This window comes from Phacochoerus africanus, chromosome 6 (genome assembly GCF_016906955.1).
Source record: "Phacochoerus africanus isolate WHEZ1 chromosome 6, ROS_Pafr_v1, whole genome shotgun sequence".
Taxonomy (NCBI): Eukaryota; Metazoa; Chordata; class Mammalia; order Artiodactyla; family Suidae; genus Phacochoerus; species Phacochoerus africanus.
In genome coordinates this window covers 19,801,343-19,820,035 of record NC_062549.1, presented here as the reverse complement: position 1 = coordinate 19,820,035, position 18,693 = coordinate 19,801,343, and the positions used below count along the sequence as shown (strand labels likewise).

The 18,693-nt window shown below is 37.9% G+C and overlaps 1 protein-coding gene and 1 long non-coding RNA gene across 2 annotated transcripts in view; one reads left to right on the top strand and one right to left on the bottom strand.

Annotated features, from left to right (window-relative positions):
* LOC125129078 (uncharacterized) overlaps positions 1-16,228 on the top strand; it is a 43,934-nt gene extending 27,706 nt beyond the window's left edge. The window contains exon 6 of the long non-coding RNA XR_007135406.1: positions 16,008-16,228. This is a non-coding gene — a long non-coding RNA (uncharacterized LOC125129078). The remainder of the gene's footprint in view (positions 1-16,007) is intronic.
* The window catches only part of TNFRSF11B (TNF receptor superfamily member 11b), a 28,510-nt gene extending 10,017 nt beyond the window's left edge, over positions 1-18,493 (bottom strand). Inside the window, 1 exon segment of the mRNA XM_047783373.1 lies at positions 18,230-18,493. Coding sequence (XP_047639329.1) covers positions 18,230-18,259 — 30 coding nt within the window. The 5' untranslated portion in view covers positions 18,260-18,493.
* Between the last annotated feature and the right edge of the window lie 200 nt (positions 18,494-18,693).

Below are 18,693 nucleotides of genomic sequence, written 5' to 3'. Positions count from 1 at the left end.
CAAATGGGTTTTCTATCCTGTATTCTAGATCTTGAAAGGTCTTCAAGGGAACATTGAAGTAGTTCTTCACACTAAGTCAAAGAAACAGTGTTGTTTGGATGTGGGGATGGTTTGTTTGGTTTTTATTGTTTGTTTGTGGTGCGGGAATCAACACTGACTATTTTCAGGCTTTGGGAGGTGGCAGGCCAAACATGATAATTTTTTCCAAACTCTTTCCTTGCAGAACTCCGGAAATCTCACAGAAAACCCTTTGACCCTTTGCTGTTCCCCTAGCTGGGAATGCCAAGCTAGGGGAACAGCACTCCCTTTTGACTTAGGAGAGACAAAGGTAAAGAAAGTCCTTCTTCATAGGCCTTTGGGCATTTTAGTAAGTAATTCTGTTCACTTCTCACTGGCACATGACACGCATCAGGGCTGTCTGGACTTAATATGAGCTGATAAACCAGATGATAAGAATGAAACATCTCATGTAGGGCTTTGGATTTCTTAGCTGAGAGCAATTTTCAGAGTGTTGTGATGTCAAGGATTCCTAACCAACAAAAGTAAAACATAGTGCAGAACCAGGTCTGTTTCGGTGGTATTTTAGGGACACTCTCGTGACCAGAGGGTTTCTGGGGAAAGTATGTTCTTGAATTTCCCTGGGGCTTTTTATTGCCTCAGATGAAGTAGGTCACCATTAGAAGAAAGAAATGGACCAGTAATGGGTGAAAGCTCTGGTTTGTCTTGGGTCTTTCAGAAATAGATGGAGTCTTGTCTACTCATTGAACACATACCTATTGAACACCCACTGTGTACCAGGTATTGTAGAAGAACTCAGCCTTTGGTGGCACACAAAACAAGGGTACCTCTTATATTCAAACTGCTTACAGTCTAGTGAGGAGGCAGACAGCATAGAAGTGAAAAGACAAATAATTACAAATAACCATCAATGTTTTGAAGAAAATGAAGTAAGAGGAACTGACTTTATTGCTACTTGGTTATTTGAATATATTATGCTATATTTTTCAAAGTCCCTTATGCGACTTTGGCTCAAATATTTATAAAATCTTCAATGCATGAAGTTTTCCTGATGCAACTTGCAAAGACACAGGAAAGCGATGAAAAATGCTTCGTTTTTTCCTCTTTATGTTCACGTTCGACTTCCTAAAAAACCACTTTTGAGGCTTCTGTTCTTACAAGAGGCCTGGCTCAGAGGTTCAGATGGATGCTTGCTACTGCTGAGTGAGCCCTGTCCTGCTGGGGCTAGCAGTCCTGAGTCTTACCCTGCCTCACTTCCCATCATCCCCGCTTCCCCAAGCCAACATGGCTCACTCACTCATCAGCTGACCCTCTCCTCTCTTCCAAGAAGTGATGAAGGTAAGATGGGAAAACCCCCAGATGGTGCTTGTGTCCCTCACTAGAAGCAGCCACACAAATATAAGGGCTAACCAAGAACACTGATGCAATTTGTATTTTTCTAGGCAATTGGACATGACATTGTTGGTTTCCTGAAACCATGCTTTGGAACTTAGTTGCCATTTCTTTAAAATACAGGGAAGCTGAGGTGAAAGGAATCCACAGAGAAAAAAATAAATCTGGTTGACTTAAGGCTTAGCGAGCAATTATAAGAGTGAAGGGCATTTCTTCTAGGCCACCGCAGGGAATTATCATATATATTTTTAAAAATCAGAAAGCCTTAAGGGACTGCAAACTTGTTTTCTGCAAGTTCTACTGGACCTCTGTGTTTTATTTGAAATGTTTCCACTTTGGCAAAAACGCAGAACTCTGTGTGGCCAAAATTGGATGCTTAAGTCTCCATCTCTGGTTAGCCTCAATTCCTGCACAGAATTTCTGGAACCAGTTATTGGACAGAGGATGGGCAAAATTAATAAAGCTCTTCATCTCAGGTCTCTCTCACTTTTCTTGTGCATTTCCTGGAAAAGCAATGAAAAAGATGCCAAAGGAGGACAGGTCATCTTAATATTGGCTCTAGCTCTTTTACCAGCTGATAATATTTAAAGTCTAATAAGAGTTCAAAAATAAATCTTTATTTGAAATGCATAACCACTGATAAATATCTGCAAAAGCTGGAACACATGCATGGATGTCTTTGCAGAAGCATGAAGTGCTTTCTATAAAAGAAGCCACTCTGTTTTGGATGTTTTATGCTTGACTTTTAAAGAAAAATTAAATGGAATTTTTCTCTCCATTTTTTTCTTTCTTCCTCTTCCCATTTCCTGTCTGCCCTTCTTTGGTGTAGATACTTGAAGGGAATCCAGAAGTCCTCTAATCTAGTGTTTCCCACCACTAGAATTCTAGAAGGAATTCTTCCTACCTGCATGTCTCTTTTCTTGAAATGACAGTTAGGTTTCCACCTCTAGTAATTTTGTCCCTCTCCTTAACTTCCTTTTTTTTTTTTTAAATGTTGGACAGTGTTAAAGAATATTCTATTTCAAACCCAACCATCTTTTTTCATCTATCAAGTGTTAGCAGGTGATGGTAGTGGGTGAAAATGGTGGTGGGTTGAATTAGTTGTTCTTTAAAGCATTTTCTAGCTCTAGCATTTTGATGTTCTACCATGGTAATATAGACAGAGTTTAAGTAAGTAATGAACTTGGAAACAAATGCCTTGCTCTAACTCTTCTCCTACTTCTTCTGCTCTATTTTATTTGTAAAACCCCTTTTTACATACATACTTTGCTTTATTGTACCTCACTTTATTGTACTTTGCAGATGTAAGTTTTTTACAGTGGAAAGCAAAGTACTTCCATTTGTACTTGTACCAACCCTGTGTTGAGCATCTATTGGTGTCATTTTTTTTCCAACAGCATTTGCTCACTTTGTGTCCCTGTGTCATATTTTGGTAATTCTTGCAATATTTCAGACATTTTCATTATTACTCTCTTTGTTGTGGTGATCGGTGATCAGTGATCTTCAGTGTTATTATTGCAAAAAAAATATGACTTGCGGAAGGTTCTGATAATGGTTAGGATTTTTTCATAATGAAGTACTTTTTAATTATGTAATTAATTTTGATTAAGGCGTAGGCATTGTTTTATAGTCATAATGCTACTGCACACTTAGTAGGGTAAACATAACTTTTATATGCACTGGGAAATCAAAAGATGCATGTGACGCACTTTATTGCAATGTTCCCTCTATTGCGGTGGTCTGGAATTGAACTCACAGGTATCTCTGAGGTATGCCTACACTGCAGAACTCTCTTACTAACCTCCAGTTTTCCCATATATCCATGCCTTCCATTCCCTCTCTAAAACCAAGGGATACCCAGTACACCGAATTCTCAGCCATGCTTTCTCCTTCAGCACACTCTCTCCCATTTGTTCTCACCAGTGGAAGATGCACTCTTAAAAATGTCAATTGTATGCCTGCTGGTGATTCTGTTGATGCTCATTGTACATATGTGTCTATATATGTTGTAGTTGTAATTATAGTTAGGTGATCCAAATATTATGGAAATCAGTAAACATGAGTGAGAAAAAAATTTTTTTCTATGAATAGTAAATTGGATGTTTGGAGAATGACTTGATAAAGATGAGGCAGGAAAAAATGAAAAAAAAAAAACTACCATAGAATTTAGGGTAGCTGAGACAACTATAAAAACAACATGGGGAAGACATCCAGAGGGTTGTACAATCAATTTGTTTCATAAATGTCTTTAAATTCCAAAATTGCTCTTTATGAGTTCCTTCTAGTCACTTATGATGGAGCCTGATAATGTGAGAAAAAAGAATGTATACAGTATGTGTAACTGGGTCACCATGCTGTACAGTAGAAAATTGAGTATTACATTTGCTGTGGGTTTGTCATAAATGGCTTTTATTATATTAAGGTATGTTCCCTCTATAACCACTTTGGTAAGAGTTTTTATCATGAATGGATGTTGGACTTTGTCAAATGCTTTTTCTGCATCTATTGAGATGATCATGTGGTTTTTGACTTTTCTCTTGTTAGTATAGTTTATGATGTTGATTGATTTGCGTATGTTGAACCATCCTTGTGCACCTGGGATGAATCCCACCTGATCGTGATATATGATCTTTTTTATATGTTGTTGCATTCGGTTGGCTAAAATTTTGTTGAGAATTTTTGCATCTATATTCATCAAAGATATTGGCCCATAGTTTTCTTTTTTGGTGGTTACAATTAAAAACAAAAACAAAAACAAAAGTCTATTACCCTGAAAAAATAAAATAAATAAAATAAAATTAAAAAAATTGACAGAACATTGTAAACCAGCTATAATGGGAAAAAATAAAAATCATTATATAAAAATAAATAAATAAATAAATCCCAAAATTGAAATGGATGGGCAATACATTTTAGATAATGGTTTTGTAAGAAAGACAGCAATCAACTCCAGTTAGCCAACAGGGATTCCAAGAAAGGCCTTGCCTGTATTTCCAAGTACAGGTGAATGAATGTTTATTTAAATGTTTTAAGTCAAAATAAAATATTTAATATATAGGTGTATCATTTTATTATTTAATACTTAATAAATAGGTATGTAATTTTATTATTAAATTTTATTATTAACTGATTTTTCAATTAATCATGTAACTCTTAGTCCCAAACATGTAAAATTCTAATAAAAATTCCCATGTTTAGGAAGAGAACTGATATGGTAGTAGTATGTGCAGGAAGCAAAAATGGTCACTGTGAAGGTGGAATTCTCTTTTGGCTCTCCTATTCTACCATATGCACCTTAAATCTCTACTCTGCGCCAGGCAGTTAACTGAAAAATAATCTATATAATATATTGGTTTTACCTACTTTAGGATGGTTTACCATTATCATCATTAAGTCTTCACCAGCTACAAAAAGGAGTCTTAGAATGACTAGCCATCCCAGGTCACAGTAATTAGTGGAGACAGAATTAAAACCCATAGTATGTACCATAGAATACTATTTTTTTCCCAAATCCTTTAACATTTACCAACTGCTTTCACATATGCTACAGCCTTCATGCACAGCCCAAAAGCAAGCCTGAAAATGCTCATTTTCCCATTAAGACTTCAGAGCATAGAGTTAGGAGATTACGAAAGTGAGGTCAACTGAAGTCTTGGCGAAGTCCACATGAACTGATGGCTTTCCTTTTTGTGCTAAGAGTAGCACTTGTCGAAGGTTACTGAGATGGAAATTTTATCAGATGACAAGTGATTTCACTACAGTAATCTACTGGTATATGCTTCTTCTTAAAGGATACAAGAAGAATATACTTCCTCCAGCAGGTTTATTTTGCATGATGCAATGCAGCCAATCCCAGACTCCGGGGCTTGCTCTCTGGTATGCAGAACCATGAGTGACCCAGTGGGTTTCCGTTTATGGAAAATTCATTAAAAGGAGCCCACGCAAAGCTTGAAATAACTACTTGGTTTGGGAGTTCCTTTTGTGATCTCTCGTCATGATCTTTGCCACAGAGAACTATTTGAGGACTATCCAGAGTTAGCTAAACTTCTGGTCAATTTGGAAACCATGGTATTTTACAGTTCGTCTTAGCCAAGAAAGGAAACATCCAGGATATATATCATGGTAAGTTTCCTAAAGATCTCTTGTAGTATAAACTACAAAGATTTAAAAACAAACAACCAAAAAACCTCTTTTCCTATGAAGGTTAGTTTATTTGGTTTTCTACCATCTTATAGTAACTTCTTCCCAATTTCCTCCATTCCTTAAATCATTTATTTATTCATTCATTCAGCAAATACTCATTGAAACAATTACTATGCTCTGGAAATGCTGCTCAGCAATGAATTAGAATAAGTTAACGTTCCTGTCTGGTAGGAACATTCATCCCAACACCCAGCCTGATGTAAAATACTCATAAATCACTGCAAAAGTGCTTGGAGGTAGAAGAGAGGAGGAAAAAGATCCAAAAAAGACTCAACAGAGAAAGAGGTCAGAAATAATGAGAAGCTGTAATTAGACTTTGGTAAGGAGGAGAGGAAGTTATAGACATGTTAGCTGATTGCATGGGGGTGAGGTACTAGAAAGAATAAGTGAAAAAGAACATGCCCAGGCATTGTGATTATTAGAGATGTGATATTGCCATTAATTACTGACAGTAGGAGGGGGAAACAGTAAGGAGGAAAACAATGGATTTCCATTGTTTTGGATCTGCCGACTATGAGACTCAAGTGGTGATGTCTAGTAGACACTTCAATAGATATATTGGGTTTTTCAGGATGGAAATGCAGCTAAAGAGAGATTTCAGGTTATCCCACCTGAAAACACATCAGTGGCTCCAGAAACAGAGAGGGGTGGGATGGCATTGCCCCAGGATATTGTACACAAGCAAAAAAGCTTAAAATGTTAACCTTTGGGACTTAGAAACTTTTGCAAGATGGGATGAAAAAGAGAAGGTGAAAAAAGTAGGGATATCACAGAAAGTTTCAAGAAGAATGCTAAATGGACAATGAATAGTAAGTTCCAAAAAGTATACAGCTTGGCCATTAGAATGATGTGCATATTTTAGCTGGGAACCTTATGTGTGTACCATAGTCCCAAACTCAGTTCAACCACCAGCTTTAGTAACCTTTGGCTATTATCTTACCTCTAAAGTAAGAACAAGCCTGATTTTATTTAGCCCTATACATTGTTTTTAAGTGAGTAAAAGGACACAAACTTGGTAGAGAATAAGGTTTCAGACAAGTAGGAGTCATTATTATATACTCTAATTACACAGGAGGTGGGAAATGAGGGACATTATGAACCAGACTCATCTTTGGAGGCATTTTGAAATTTCTTCAGTAGGAAGTGACACATCTAAAATGTGCTATAAGTTGGTTATATATCTTATCCTTAATTGTCTCCAGAAAAGAGATCCCTGATTTGTTTTTAAAAAGTTTCGGTATCTTCTTAGCTTGGGGTCTCAGTAAAATTTTTCAAGGCAGTCCCACAGATATGCTTAGAGAACCCAGATAGAAAAGGATTTGTTTCCACACACCTTAAATGCTTAGCATGATGTCTTATACATAGCAAGGATTCAGTGTATTTATTTTATTATATTTTAATTTCATTCAGTAGATATATTGAATACCTACTGTGTGTAATTAGGATTACTGGTGATTCCACAGATACAGATAAATAGCCACCACCTAAAGGGTAAATTTTCAAGGACAAGCACAAAATCTGCATTTTTCTCATCTGTAAAATGAGAGTGATGACAGAATTGGCCCAAAGGAAGATGTTTTTTTAAACATTCATCATTGTGCTTGGCGTTTTGCATGTACTGTACTGTTTGTATTTAGCTTTCATTTTAAAGATAAATGCATGAAAAAGCAAGTAGTTGATTTGACAGTTTTATCTGCTGCTGCCAGCTCCCCACCTGAGGGTCCACCCCTGCTTAGTAATTTCCACAATAGCCGGGATCAGGTCTCTAGGAAAGGTTGCAGAGCAAATGCATTACATCTGTTCATCTATTAGGAACTTGTTTGCTGCCAACAGCTTTGACTAAGTAAACAGGGGAAAGGAAACAAGCGATTATGATTTATTAGATGAATTGTAGGGCCAATTTTTATACTCTTTTTGCCTCCCTGGAGGCAGAAAGATTGTCTCCAGGTAAAACTTAAATGTGTTTTTCTTGTTGTTGTCGCACCCTTCAAGAAGTTTCCTTTAGTTGTTTGGATGCTTTAAAAATTAATTAACAGTAACCTTGTTTGTGTTTGGAATCAACCAGAATTGTTAGGACAGATTTGCTCATGATACTTTTGCTACATCAGAGGAGTTTTACAGACAATTAACATGTGATAGATTAACAGATAAAGGGGAAAACTCCCTGAGAAAAAAAGAACTTGTCATGCAAACACTTCAAACTTTCCAAGGGAGCTATGAAGAAATCTCCCATATTTTGGATCTCAGATCTTAATATTTCTTCTTTGGGGCTCTTGCTAATCACCAGATTTGAGATAAGACATCATTTCTGAACACTTCAACACAACAGCAGGGCTGGTTGTGATTTTCCTTATAATTATGTCCATTCAGGCCCCACCTGACAAGCACCAGAATGTTATCACTAGTTGAGAGTTTTCCAGCTACAGTCCCTGGCATTTTGGGCTCAGAATTGGCCATACATTTTAGTATGTTGATATTCTTGAACATCAATTTGTAAATTCCATTTTATTTCTACTTTTCCTTGAAGACAGTACACTGCTGACATCATCCTATGAATCACTTTGGTTTCTAATGATCTAGATTGAAACCTAATCAATATATGGTCAAGGGTAGCTGGTGAGAGAAAGTTAGAAAAGAACAGCCATGGTGATTGTGAAATGGAATAGAAACTAGGAAAAGAAATGGAATAAAATAGGATGTGACTTAAGCCTATAGACATTTATCGTGTGCCTATGACATGTGAAACATACTGGAATCCCTGGATGATATGGCGAATAATAATAGCATAACATGTTATAACATTATTACATAGTAGGCTCTAGACTGAGCCTTTTCTTCACATGCTGTTATCATCCATCCTCTCCAGCCACATCTCAGGTGATAATATTATCCCTGTTTTATAGATGAAAAAACTGAGTGTCAGATACTGACACTCTGAGTGTCAGAAAAGTTGAGTGACTTGTCAAAAGTCATAGAGCTAGTACACACCTGAGTTGGGCTTCAAATCCAATCCTATATGAAGCTAGGCTTTTAACAATGGATTCTTCTCTTTGGGGGTATGTAGGGTTGTGAAGGAGTGAAGTATATATATGATCATCTATGGCACAATATAAAATTCGGTACAATCTGTTTTTTGCCCATCTATCTATCCATCCAACCATCCATCCATCCATCCATCCATCCATCCATCCATCCATCCATCTACCCATTCCATGCCATTATATCTCCTGTCTGTCTGTCTATCTATCTATCTATCTATCTATCTATCTATCTATCTATCTATCATTTATCCTGGTGAAGAGACTTTTCTCTCTCTCCTTTCCTGAATGCAGTAGTACACACAGCCTCTCTAGAAGATGGTTCTGTGAGACTGAGTAGTCAGTTGCACTTTACAATAAACAGCAGCTTCTCAGTAATGCACCTCCTTTAATTTGCTTTCCTTCCTTTTTGGTTTACTCTTCTTTCTCTCACTCCTGCTTCCCTAGGATTGCCCTTTCTAATAAGGAACTAAAAAATATAAAGTGTTTGCCTCATGCTCTGTATCCTAAGGGGTCTGGACTTACAAGTCAAATCTAGTAAGGAGGCCAGGGCATTTAATTCCAACAGAAGAACAACAACAGCAGCAATAAAAACCATGGTGACCCTCTCCAGCTGAAGGAGGAACTGAAAAAGGGGTTGAAAAATACATTAGAATCACTTTGCCCAAGGATATGACTCGGAGCCTGAAACGGGGACATTCTTAACCCCAGTAAAGAAGAGAACTCCAGTGGAAGGAGCCCAGAGGCTTTGCTGCTTTATGGGTATTTTTCACTGGACTCCTCTGCTAAATGTAAGCTCCTACAGGGCAGAAAAATTTCTCAGCTAGGTTGCCTTGGGTAAAATTACTTAACATCTGGACCTCAGTTTCCTTGTCTGTAAAATAGATACCAATTTCTGCATCAGAGGATTTCTGTGAAAATGAAGGCTGTTAGTTAGTATTGCCTTCTGTCCAGGACCTAGGATGACACAGAAATATCTGGAACATGGTTGGTTTGCTATGAAAGAGGAAAAGGGAAAAAAATTGGGGGGTCATATATAGGCAATTAAGTGCTCTAATTTGGAAGTGACTTTTTTAACTCACAAGTCATTGCCAGAACTATTCATGACCCCCACCCCCACCCCCACCCCTCCCATCCTCACCAGAAGAACAGAAAACATTTACAAACAGCACTAACAACTACATTGTGGGTCAATAAACATCACTCATACTTTCTAGCTGACCTTTATTTTAGCACAGGCTAGTTGATTTTTCCCCCTTTTTGACCAGATATTTAAAAAAGAGACAGGAAACAGTGTGGGAGCAGAGGGTTCTGTCCATCTGCTCATGTGATAGTCCAGTGCAGTATTTAATGGTCATGTCAACCTACCCATTATCATGCATATTTCACCTGAAGGCTTGACATTTATTCCAAAGAGCAGTATGCAGTTGTCAAGTACTTCCTCGTGAATACAGATTCAAAGAAAACCCTGTTTCAGGAGTCTAAGGAGATTGCTAGTAACCATAATTATACCTCTTTAGTAAGTCCTGAGGGAATATCTTGGACCTGGCCTCTAACGGAATGGGATATGAAAATACACACATTTACAACTTTTATGCTAGACCAGGACCTGTTGCAGAATGAAAAAAAAATAGTTTGGGGGTTAAAAGAATTATCTGTGATCCTAAAACACCAGTCTTCCCACTTAAAAGTAGGTAACATTTCAAAAGCTGCTTCCTCTTGTGAGTGATCTCACTGACTTAAACAGAATTTCTTATAAATGAAAACCAACTAGGCAGAAGAAACTTCGACAATTGCAACAAAACAGATATTTTAAAAATTTCTCTAGTATATTTTTTCATCAGTAGGTTCCTTTGATCTTTGTATGTTTGGAATATTAAGTATAATTAATTAAAATTTTAATTGATTTTTAATGACAAAAGATTAAAACTAAAGCAGACCTTCCATATATCACCTGGTCCAATACCCCTATTTTATTCTGTTTTGTTTTGTTTATGTTTTTGAGAATAGTTTTTTTTTTTCATTATAGCTAGTTTACAGTGTACTGTCAATTTTCTACTGTACAGAATGGTGACCCCGTTACACATACATGTATACATTCTTTTTTCTCACATTATCATGCTCCATCATAAGTGACTAAATATAGTTCCTAGTGCTGCACAGCAGGATGTCATTGTTTATCCATTCCAAAGGCAATAATCTGCATCTATTAAGCCCAAACTCCCAATCCGTCCCAATCCCTCCCCCTCCCCTTGGCAACCACAAGTCTATTCTGCAAGTCCATGATTTTCTTTTCTGTGGAAATGTTCATTTATGCCATGTATTAGATTCCAGATATAAGTGATATCATATGGTATTTGTCTTTCTCTTTCTGACTTACTTCACTCAGTAAGAGAGTCTCTCAGCCATAAAAGAGAACAGTTTTTATTTGATTGTATAGAAGTAATACAAATTATAGTCATTTATACAAATAGCATATTATTTGTCTTTAATTACCATGCAACCATAATAGCTCTGCATAGACTAAATATGGTATAAGTTTATTTGATAACCTGCAACACCCTTATTTTAGAGATGAGAAAAGTAAGATGCAGAAAAGCGTCTTACTCTTGCTGGACCTCAGAGTCTAAGGCAAAACTGAGAAACAAGATCCCTTGCCTCTGTCTGCTGTTGCATGGGTTTTATTGTCACTTTGCCCCACAACTGAATCCTAAATTACATTTTTTGATGGTGGTGGTGCCAATGGATGGTAGAGGGAACTTTCTAGGAATAGAGTCTTGATGTTCACACTTTCTAAGAATAAAATAAATAGTTGGTTTTTTTTTTTTTGAACAAGAAAGTAACAGTACATGGCAAGGGTGGTTTGGGGATCAAAGAGCAGAAAAGAATATTAAATTTACCTAAGGCAGTCACAAAGCTTAGGTGAATGACTGTCTTGTTTTAAATCTGAATTCATCTTGACACCTATTTTCCTATTTTTTGGTTGATTATTTAAGAGGCTCTTATAGAAAATCCTTCCAAGGTACAGGCTAAATTGAAGTGAAAATCCTAAGGCTACTCTTTTTATTTTTATAGAAGATGTTTCAAGGAAATTAAACCATATTTTCACAGTATTAAAACTGTAGTATTAAAGAGATGAATTTTTAAAAAATCTCAATAAGAAAGTAATAAATCAGGGCTTTTAGGAGCACATTCCTTTTTGAGAAGGACTTCAGAAATGTCATTTCACTTCCTTCTGCATCCTCTCTTCATTTATAGTCTGGCTGATTCAGGTGCTTCTGAGAAATCGGGGTGAAAAAAAAACACTAGCCAAGCACCTGGCAAGTTATGTCACCTTGTAGTTGAGAGAAACCATTTTAGTGTGTCTGTAGACTGTTCTGGCCTTTGGAACATTCATTTAGAAAGGGCAGGTGAATGTGAGAGGGAGCGGGTACCACACAGCTTCTTACCTAATGTGCTGAAACACTATTCTTATCCTTACAACTGTCTAAAAGAATTCTTTTTTTAGCCTTTCTATGCTATTTACCCCAAAATAAATATTCTGTGGTAGTGAGTTCCAAAAACTAATTACATGTCACATAAAAATACTGTGTGTATTTCAAGTTGGCTATACCTCACTCTTTCTTCTTACATAGATAGTTTACAGATGTTGCTAGGATTTCCGATTGACTAGTTCCTGCTCTTGTGGGTTGCTAAATTTTATTTTGATTTTTGTTTTCTTTTCTAAACATGGCTGCTATTACTGTTCATATTTGCATTTTGTTTACCTGACCATCAGTATCAGAAATGCAGTCAAGGGCTGTTTCCTCCCCTCACATCTTCCTCTGTGGCTTTTTAAAAACCCATTCTGTGCTCATGACCAGGATTTTCTTATCTCCAGCCCAGGCTTCTTCTATGCTCTGAACCTTTTTGGATCCAAATGCCTGTCTGACATCTCCATTGGGATATTTTATCAAACCCAAATGAACACTTGATAGAAAGATCAGAAAGGGGGATTCAGCTGAGCTCAGGTAGCACTTGCAAGGGTCAATATATAAAGCTGATTGAATTTTGTTGCTTTCTTCAGAATGGACCTCCATGGGAGTTCCCGTCGTGGCTCAGTGGTTAAGGAATCTGACTAGGAACCATGAGGTTGTGGGTTCGATCCCTGACCTTGCTCAGTGGGTTGCGGACCCGGCATTGTCATGAGCTTTGGTGTAGGTCGCAGATGCAGCTCAGATCCCGCGTTGCTGTGGCTCTGGTGTAGGCTGGCAGCTACAGCTCTGATCAGACCCCAGCCTGGGAACCTCCATATGCCGCAGGAGTGGCCCTAGAAATGGCAAAAAGACAAAAAACAAAACAAAACAAAAGAATGGACCTCTATGAAAGTATTGATAGGTACCTTCATAGTAGCCGTAAACAAAATAGTATTTAAAATATTGGTCAGGTGGGTAGGGTGCTATATTTATATTTTAAAAGAGATCAAACCTAACATTAGGATGTTACATCTCTGACAGTATGCTAAATTCTCTTGGAATATCCATGGAAACTGCTGATAGATTATATAAGCACCCCAGCAAATCTCACCATAGCTCCTTTGACTTAGCAAACACACATTTAGTGTCAGGCACTGTGGAAACTTGGGAGTATAAATATGAATCCAATGAAAATCTGTGTTTGCAAAGAGCTCAGATTTTATTTGCCATAGGGGTAGTGCTATTGCCTAGAAGTTCTGGAAGTTTGTGGGGGATTTCTGTTGTCCTAACTTCTATGTACTGCTAGATGTTCTGAATGATCAAGAATAATCCCATGTCCCACACAGTTTCAGATGTCCTATGATAACTGATATAAGTTAAAAAAAAACCTATTTATCATTATACCAGCCTGGATTTAAATCCCATTTCATGCACACACACAGACACACACACACACACATATTTATATACCTATTTATATGATAGATATATATGTGTATGTATATATATACATATTTAAACTGGCTTTTGCATGATTTTTATATGCATTGAATTTGCTAGGAATTTAACAACATAAACTTTGATAGAGAGTTGTACTTTGTTTTGTTTAAAACTTTAGTGATAATCGTTCACCATTTCAAGAAATCACAGCACCAAAGTCAACACTGATTATGGTTTGGGACCCAGTGTGACACATATGCTCCTGTCTTTGTTCCCTGTGGTCTTTTCATGGCAATTCTATGTAGGGATGCTAACATATCACTACTTCATTAAGTCTCCTAGTGAAGCTGATTTTATTATACATTATTTTCCTTTTATTTACTATATATTACTTCTTTTATGGTATAGTGATACCAGTATACTGATTTTTAAAAATTCCGTAGGTACGCTGAATATATGTGTTCTCAATTTCAAGAGAGCACGGGAGTTGTTACAAAGGATTTATTTAATAAGTGCATGGAAGACGTCTGATCTGATTGAGAACTGCTGCTCTACAGTGTAAGACAGATATACTGATAATGTTGGCCTGTCTGCTCCAGTAGCAACGTCGGGGGCAGCCAGGAATCATAAGGCAAGGCCTTGAATAATGCAAACATAAATTTTTATACAGTTATTCTTTCTCTGCAACATAGTTCCCAGTCTACTTTCCGGGGCTGCAAAAAGAAACTCAGGCTAATACTTCTGGTTAATGAGATGCAAAAGGAGATAATGCTTTTCCCAGAAAGCTCTCATGCAAAGGGCACAAGGAGGCAGTGGGGCTGAGGGCTGCTTAGAGGGAAACCCAGCTGGCAAGTTAGTGGATAGGAGAACAAGAATTTTTGAATGTGTGTTTAGTGCCCCTTTGATAGTCAGTGCCTTAGCTCTCCCTCTAGAACTAAGTGGATAAAACATCTGGCACAGAATGCCTCCTTCCCAGACTGGTGGAATTTGACAACTGTGGTTTTAACCTAAGAAATAAACTTAAAGACCAGATTGAAATTAGGAATTGTGCTGAGGGTTCATGGGTGCTAAGAGGCCAGAAAGGTTGCTAGGGATGAGATTCAGGACTGTTTTGGACTGACTATGTTAGATTCTCCTAGAAACTTCGAAGTTATCATTCCCAAAAAGCAAACAAACAAATTAGGCAAAAACGCTCCACCACGGGGGGAGGAGAAGGAAACCAAAATAAACAACAAAAGCACCAATATATCAGGCAGTTGTCCCGAGATAAATATTTACTACCCGTCAGTTCTTCACCCCACCCCTCACCCCAAGTCCTAGTATCTTAACATTAATTCAGAGCTTAGCTTTGAGAAGGCCCATGGATGATTCTGGCACTCCATGATGGGAAGTTTCAGCAACCAGTTAAAATCTAGGCCTAGGCCAGGATGTTTGCAGGGTACCAGGAGACTCCTTGAGCAACCATGAAAGAAAGTCTTGGTGATGTGACCACCTCACCTTGCAGCATAGGTCTCTAATTAACCACATTAGTGAGCATTCCAGAAAGCCCATGACTATACCATTAGTCCTAATGACCACATCCCCTCACTGCTTGCCTACCAAAATTTCTTCTGCTCTCACAAAAAGAATCTAGAAGTTAGGGAGTTCCCGTCGTGGCGCAGTGGTTAACAAATCCGACTAGGAACCATGAGGTTGCGGGTTCGGTCCCTGCCCTTGCTCAGTGGGTTGACGATCCGGCGTTGCTGTGAGCTGTGGTGTAGGTTGCAGACGCGGCTCGGATCCCGTGTTGCTGTGGCTCTGGCGTAGGCCGGTGGCTACAGCTCTGATTCAACCCCTAGCCTGGGAACCTCCATATGCCGAGGGAGCGGCCCAAGAAATAGCAACAACAACAACAACAACAACAATAACAACAACAACAACAACAACAAAAGACAAAAAAAAGAATCTAGAAGTTATACTTTGCTTCCCAATTTAACCTTCTTTCACTTCTTAGAATTAGGATACCTTGATCTTATCTCCACTAGTGAAACATTCTTACTCTTCCTTCAAGGTGATAGTCAGTGGCCACCTCCCTCTCATCTAAGCAGCACGAGCACTTTATTTTCATAACCACTTGGGTCTAGATCATCCTATAGTTTTCTGTGAGCATAAGGCTAGAAGCTAGGGTTAATATGGAACAGGAACTTTATATGCTTATCTTGCATATGTGCATATAATTATCTCTATTTTACGGAACAGAAAACTAACACTCAAAAGAGATGTAAATTGCCCACAATCTTTTATCAAGTAAGTGGTGGTACTGATATTGGAACTTTAATCCAAAATAACCAAACTCATAACCACTGCACAGCAACTTACTTTATAAGGTCCTGGAAGGCAGAATCTTTTACATTCCGGAGTCACCTAGTACTTCTCCTGTTGTTATTCTCATTATACATTCCATATCTGCTTTCTCCATTAGGTAGTGCTGTCCATGGGAACAGAAGTGGTGTCCATGTTTTCCATTCTGTCCCTAGTGCCTAAGGGGCATGCCTGGTACAAAGGACTCAATAGGCGTAATGCTGCTAGTTCTTAGAACTACATCCTGGTGTTTACAAAAGGGCATTTGGACTCTTCATGTGTAAGTACAAAGTTCCTTTTTTCAATTACTTATAAAATAAAGTCAATCTCAGAAACTGCAGAAAGGGAAAGGGAAATCTTTCCTAAAGTATTTACTATGTTCAGACATAATAAAAGGTTTCTCTTTGATAATGCTGACTCATCTACAATATCTAGATACTTTATTATATATATACATATGTATATGCACATAAAGACCAGATATCAAAGTATTTGTCTACTTATTAGTAAGGAACGCTTACTATTAGGTACATATATTATTTAATGGAAATTCTGAAATTTAAAAATCACCATTATGTTTATTATTAATTAAATTTTTGACAGAATAAAGAAGGCTAGGAAGACTAAAAATATCCCCTATTCATACTAGCCAAAAACTAGAAAGATTAAATCAGTTGTGGTGTAGCCATTGAATGGAATACTATATAGCAATGAAAATGGATGACCTTTTGTGTATTCAACACTGGAGGTGACCTCACAGTAGAACCTTAAATAAAAGTAGATAGACACAAAAAAATGCATAAAGTTTACTTATATAAAGTTCATATACAAGCAAAACTCATCTATGGTGTTGGATTCCTCTGGCCATGAACATAGTAATCACAGGGAGGAAGCCAGGTAAGCTTCTGGGGTGCTGGTCTTGTAGTGTTGTTTGATCTGAGTGATGACTCATAAGTGTTCACTTTGAGAAACTTCATTAGGCACTTGTGATTTGTGCAATTCTCTATGTGCGTCATGTTTTTAAAAAGGTTCACTTTTTTAAAAAAGGTTTCACTTTTTAAAAGGTTCTCCATACTATCCATATTGGTGGAGTTATTTTATATCACATATAAAATATATACACTATATATGTACATATATACATATATGTACTAGTAGCTAAGATTCGCATACCTATTACTCTACCTTTTCTTTAGGTACTTTGCTGTTTATTTACTTACTTATGTTTGTGTATCCCAGAAACCAACTGGAATACCTCCTAGCCTTCCATTCACTCTTTGTGGATTGGACAATGAAATTCAAGCAGTTACTGCAACACTTTCAAAACACATATGTGGCTTAAATATGGATTTTCCTATCCTTTCATGAATGTCTGACTCATATCTTAATGTATTCCACACTCTAGTGATATAAAGAAAATAAGTCATTGGTCATAGAATAATCTGCATACAAATCTTAACTTGATTAGTTGAAATTTAAATCAAAAAAAAAAAAAACCCAGAAGCTAAGTTAGAGAGATATAGCAATGGAAACGGATGTTAAACATCCATTTTCTTTTCCAAATTCTATGTTAAACATAACTTTTAGCCCTACTTAGTGCTAAATTTCAATTATTTAAATATATTTTGGAACATAATTAACATTTATCTCACCAATATTTTCCACATTATATTAAATTTGAAAACTGAAATCACCCATTTTAATAATAAAATATTATTACAATGTTAAAATGCACAGTATAGAAGTGTGTGTGTGTGTGTGTGTGTGTGTGTGTGCACAAGTGCACATGTCTGTGTGTGTGATCTTTTGTGTGGTGCCAATTATTCATAACTTCCCATAGCATTTGTTTAAATGAGGAATGAACCTGATGATGTATCATATCAATTTACTGCATCCAAATTTTACTCTAATTACAATAGTTTAAAGAAAACTGACATCTTCCAACTTATTCTGATTCTAGGGACCACTTTATTGCTCCTACTACTACTGCTACTACTAATGCCCAAGTAAACTAAGCAAAAATGGCATAAACCGTCTGAGATGAAGAAAGACAATAAATTCAATTTTAGGATAAAAAAATCTCTCAAATAAAAAAGATCCAGACAACCTCTGTCTTTTCCATAAATCCAGCAGAAATTTTCTAGTGTAAAGGGACACCTAGGAAAAGCACCATCAGCTTGAAAGGTGTCTCCAGTTCCAACCTGATCCCTAATCTCTCCTGGGACAGGGAGCAAATTGAGCTTAGTCTCCATCAATCCGCGGAGAGGTCGGGAGAGCGGAAGGCAGGCAACTTCCCTGGGCGCCCAGGGCACCGACGTCCGCGTCCCCGGGGCAGGGACTTACCACGAGCGCACAGCACAGCAGCTTGTTCATTGTGGTCCCCGGGAAACCTCAGGCGCTGGGAGGCGGTGGCGGCGGCTGGGCGAGCGCTCTGGTGCTTCTCTGCAGCCCGTGCACTCATCACGTTATATATAGTGTCCTGGCAACAGGAAGTATCGGCTTGGCTTTGATCATTCATTCCCTATCTGGACCAAACTTTACACCTTTCTTTTTTAGGAACCTTGGGCGGGAGCAGGGGGGTGGGGTGCAAAAAGCTCTGGGGTTAACACTTTCTGAGCCACGGACGAAAGCAGCACCGGAGAGGTGGGAGTAGGGGGTGGGGCTGGGACGTCTGGGCCCAGGGAGAAAAAAAAAAAAAAAGTTACTGGGCTGAGAAACAAGGCGGCTGCTGTCTCCGCGCGGCTGGCTCTGAGGTTTCCTGGCCCCTTCCCGCCAGCAGCCGGCCTCCTGGCAGCCGCGACCGGCGG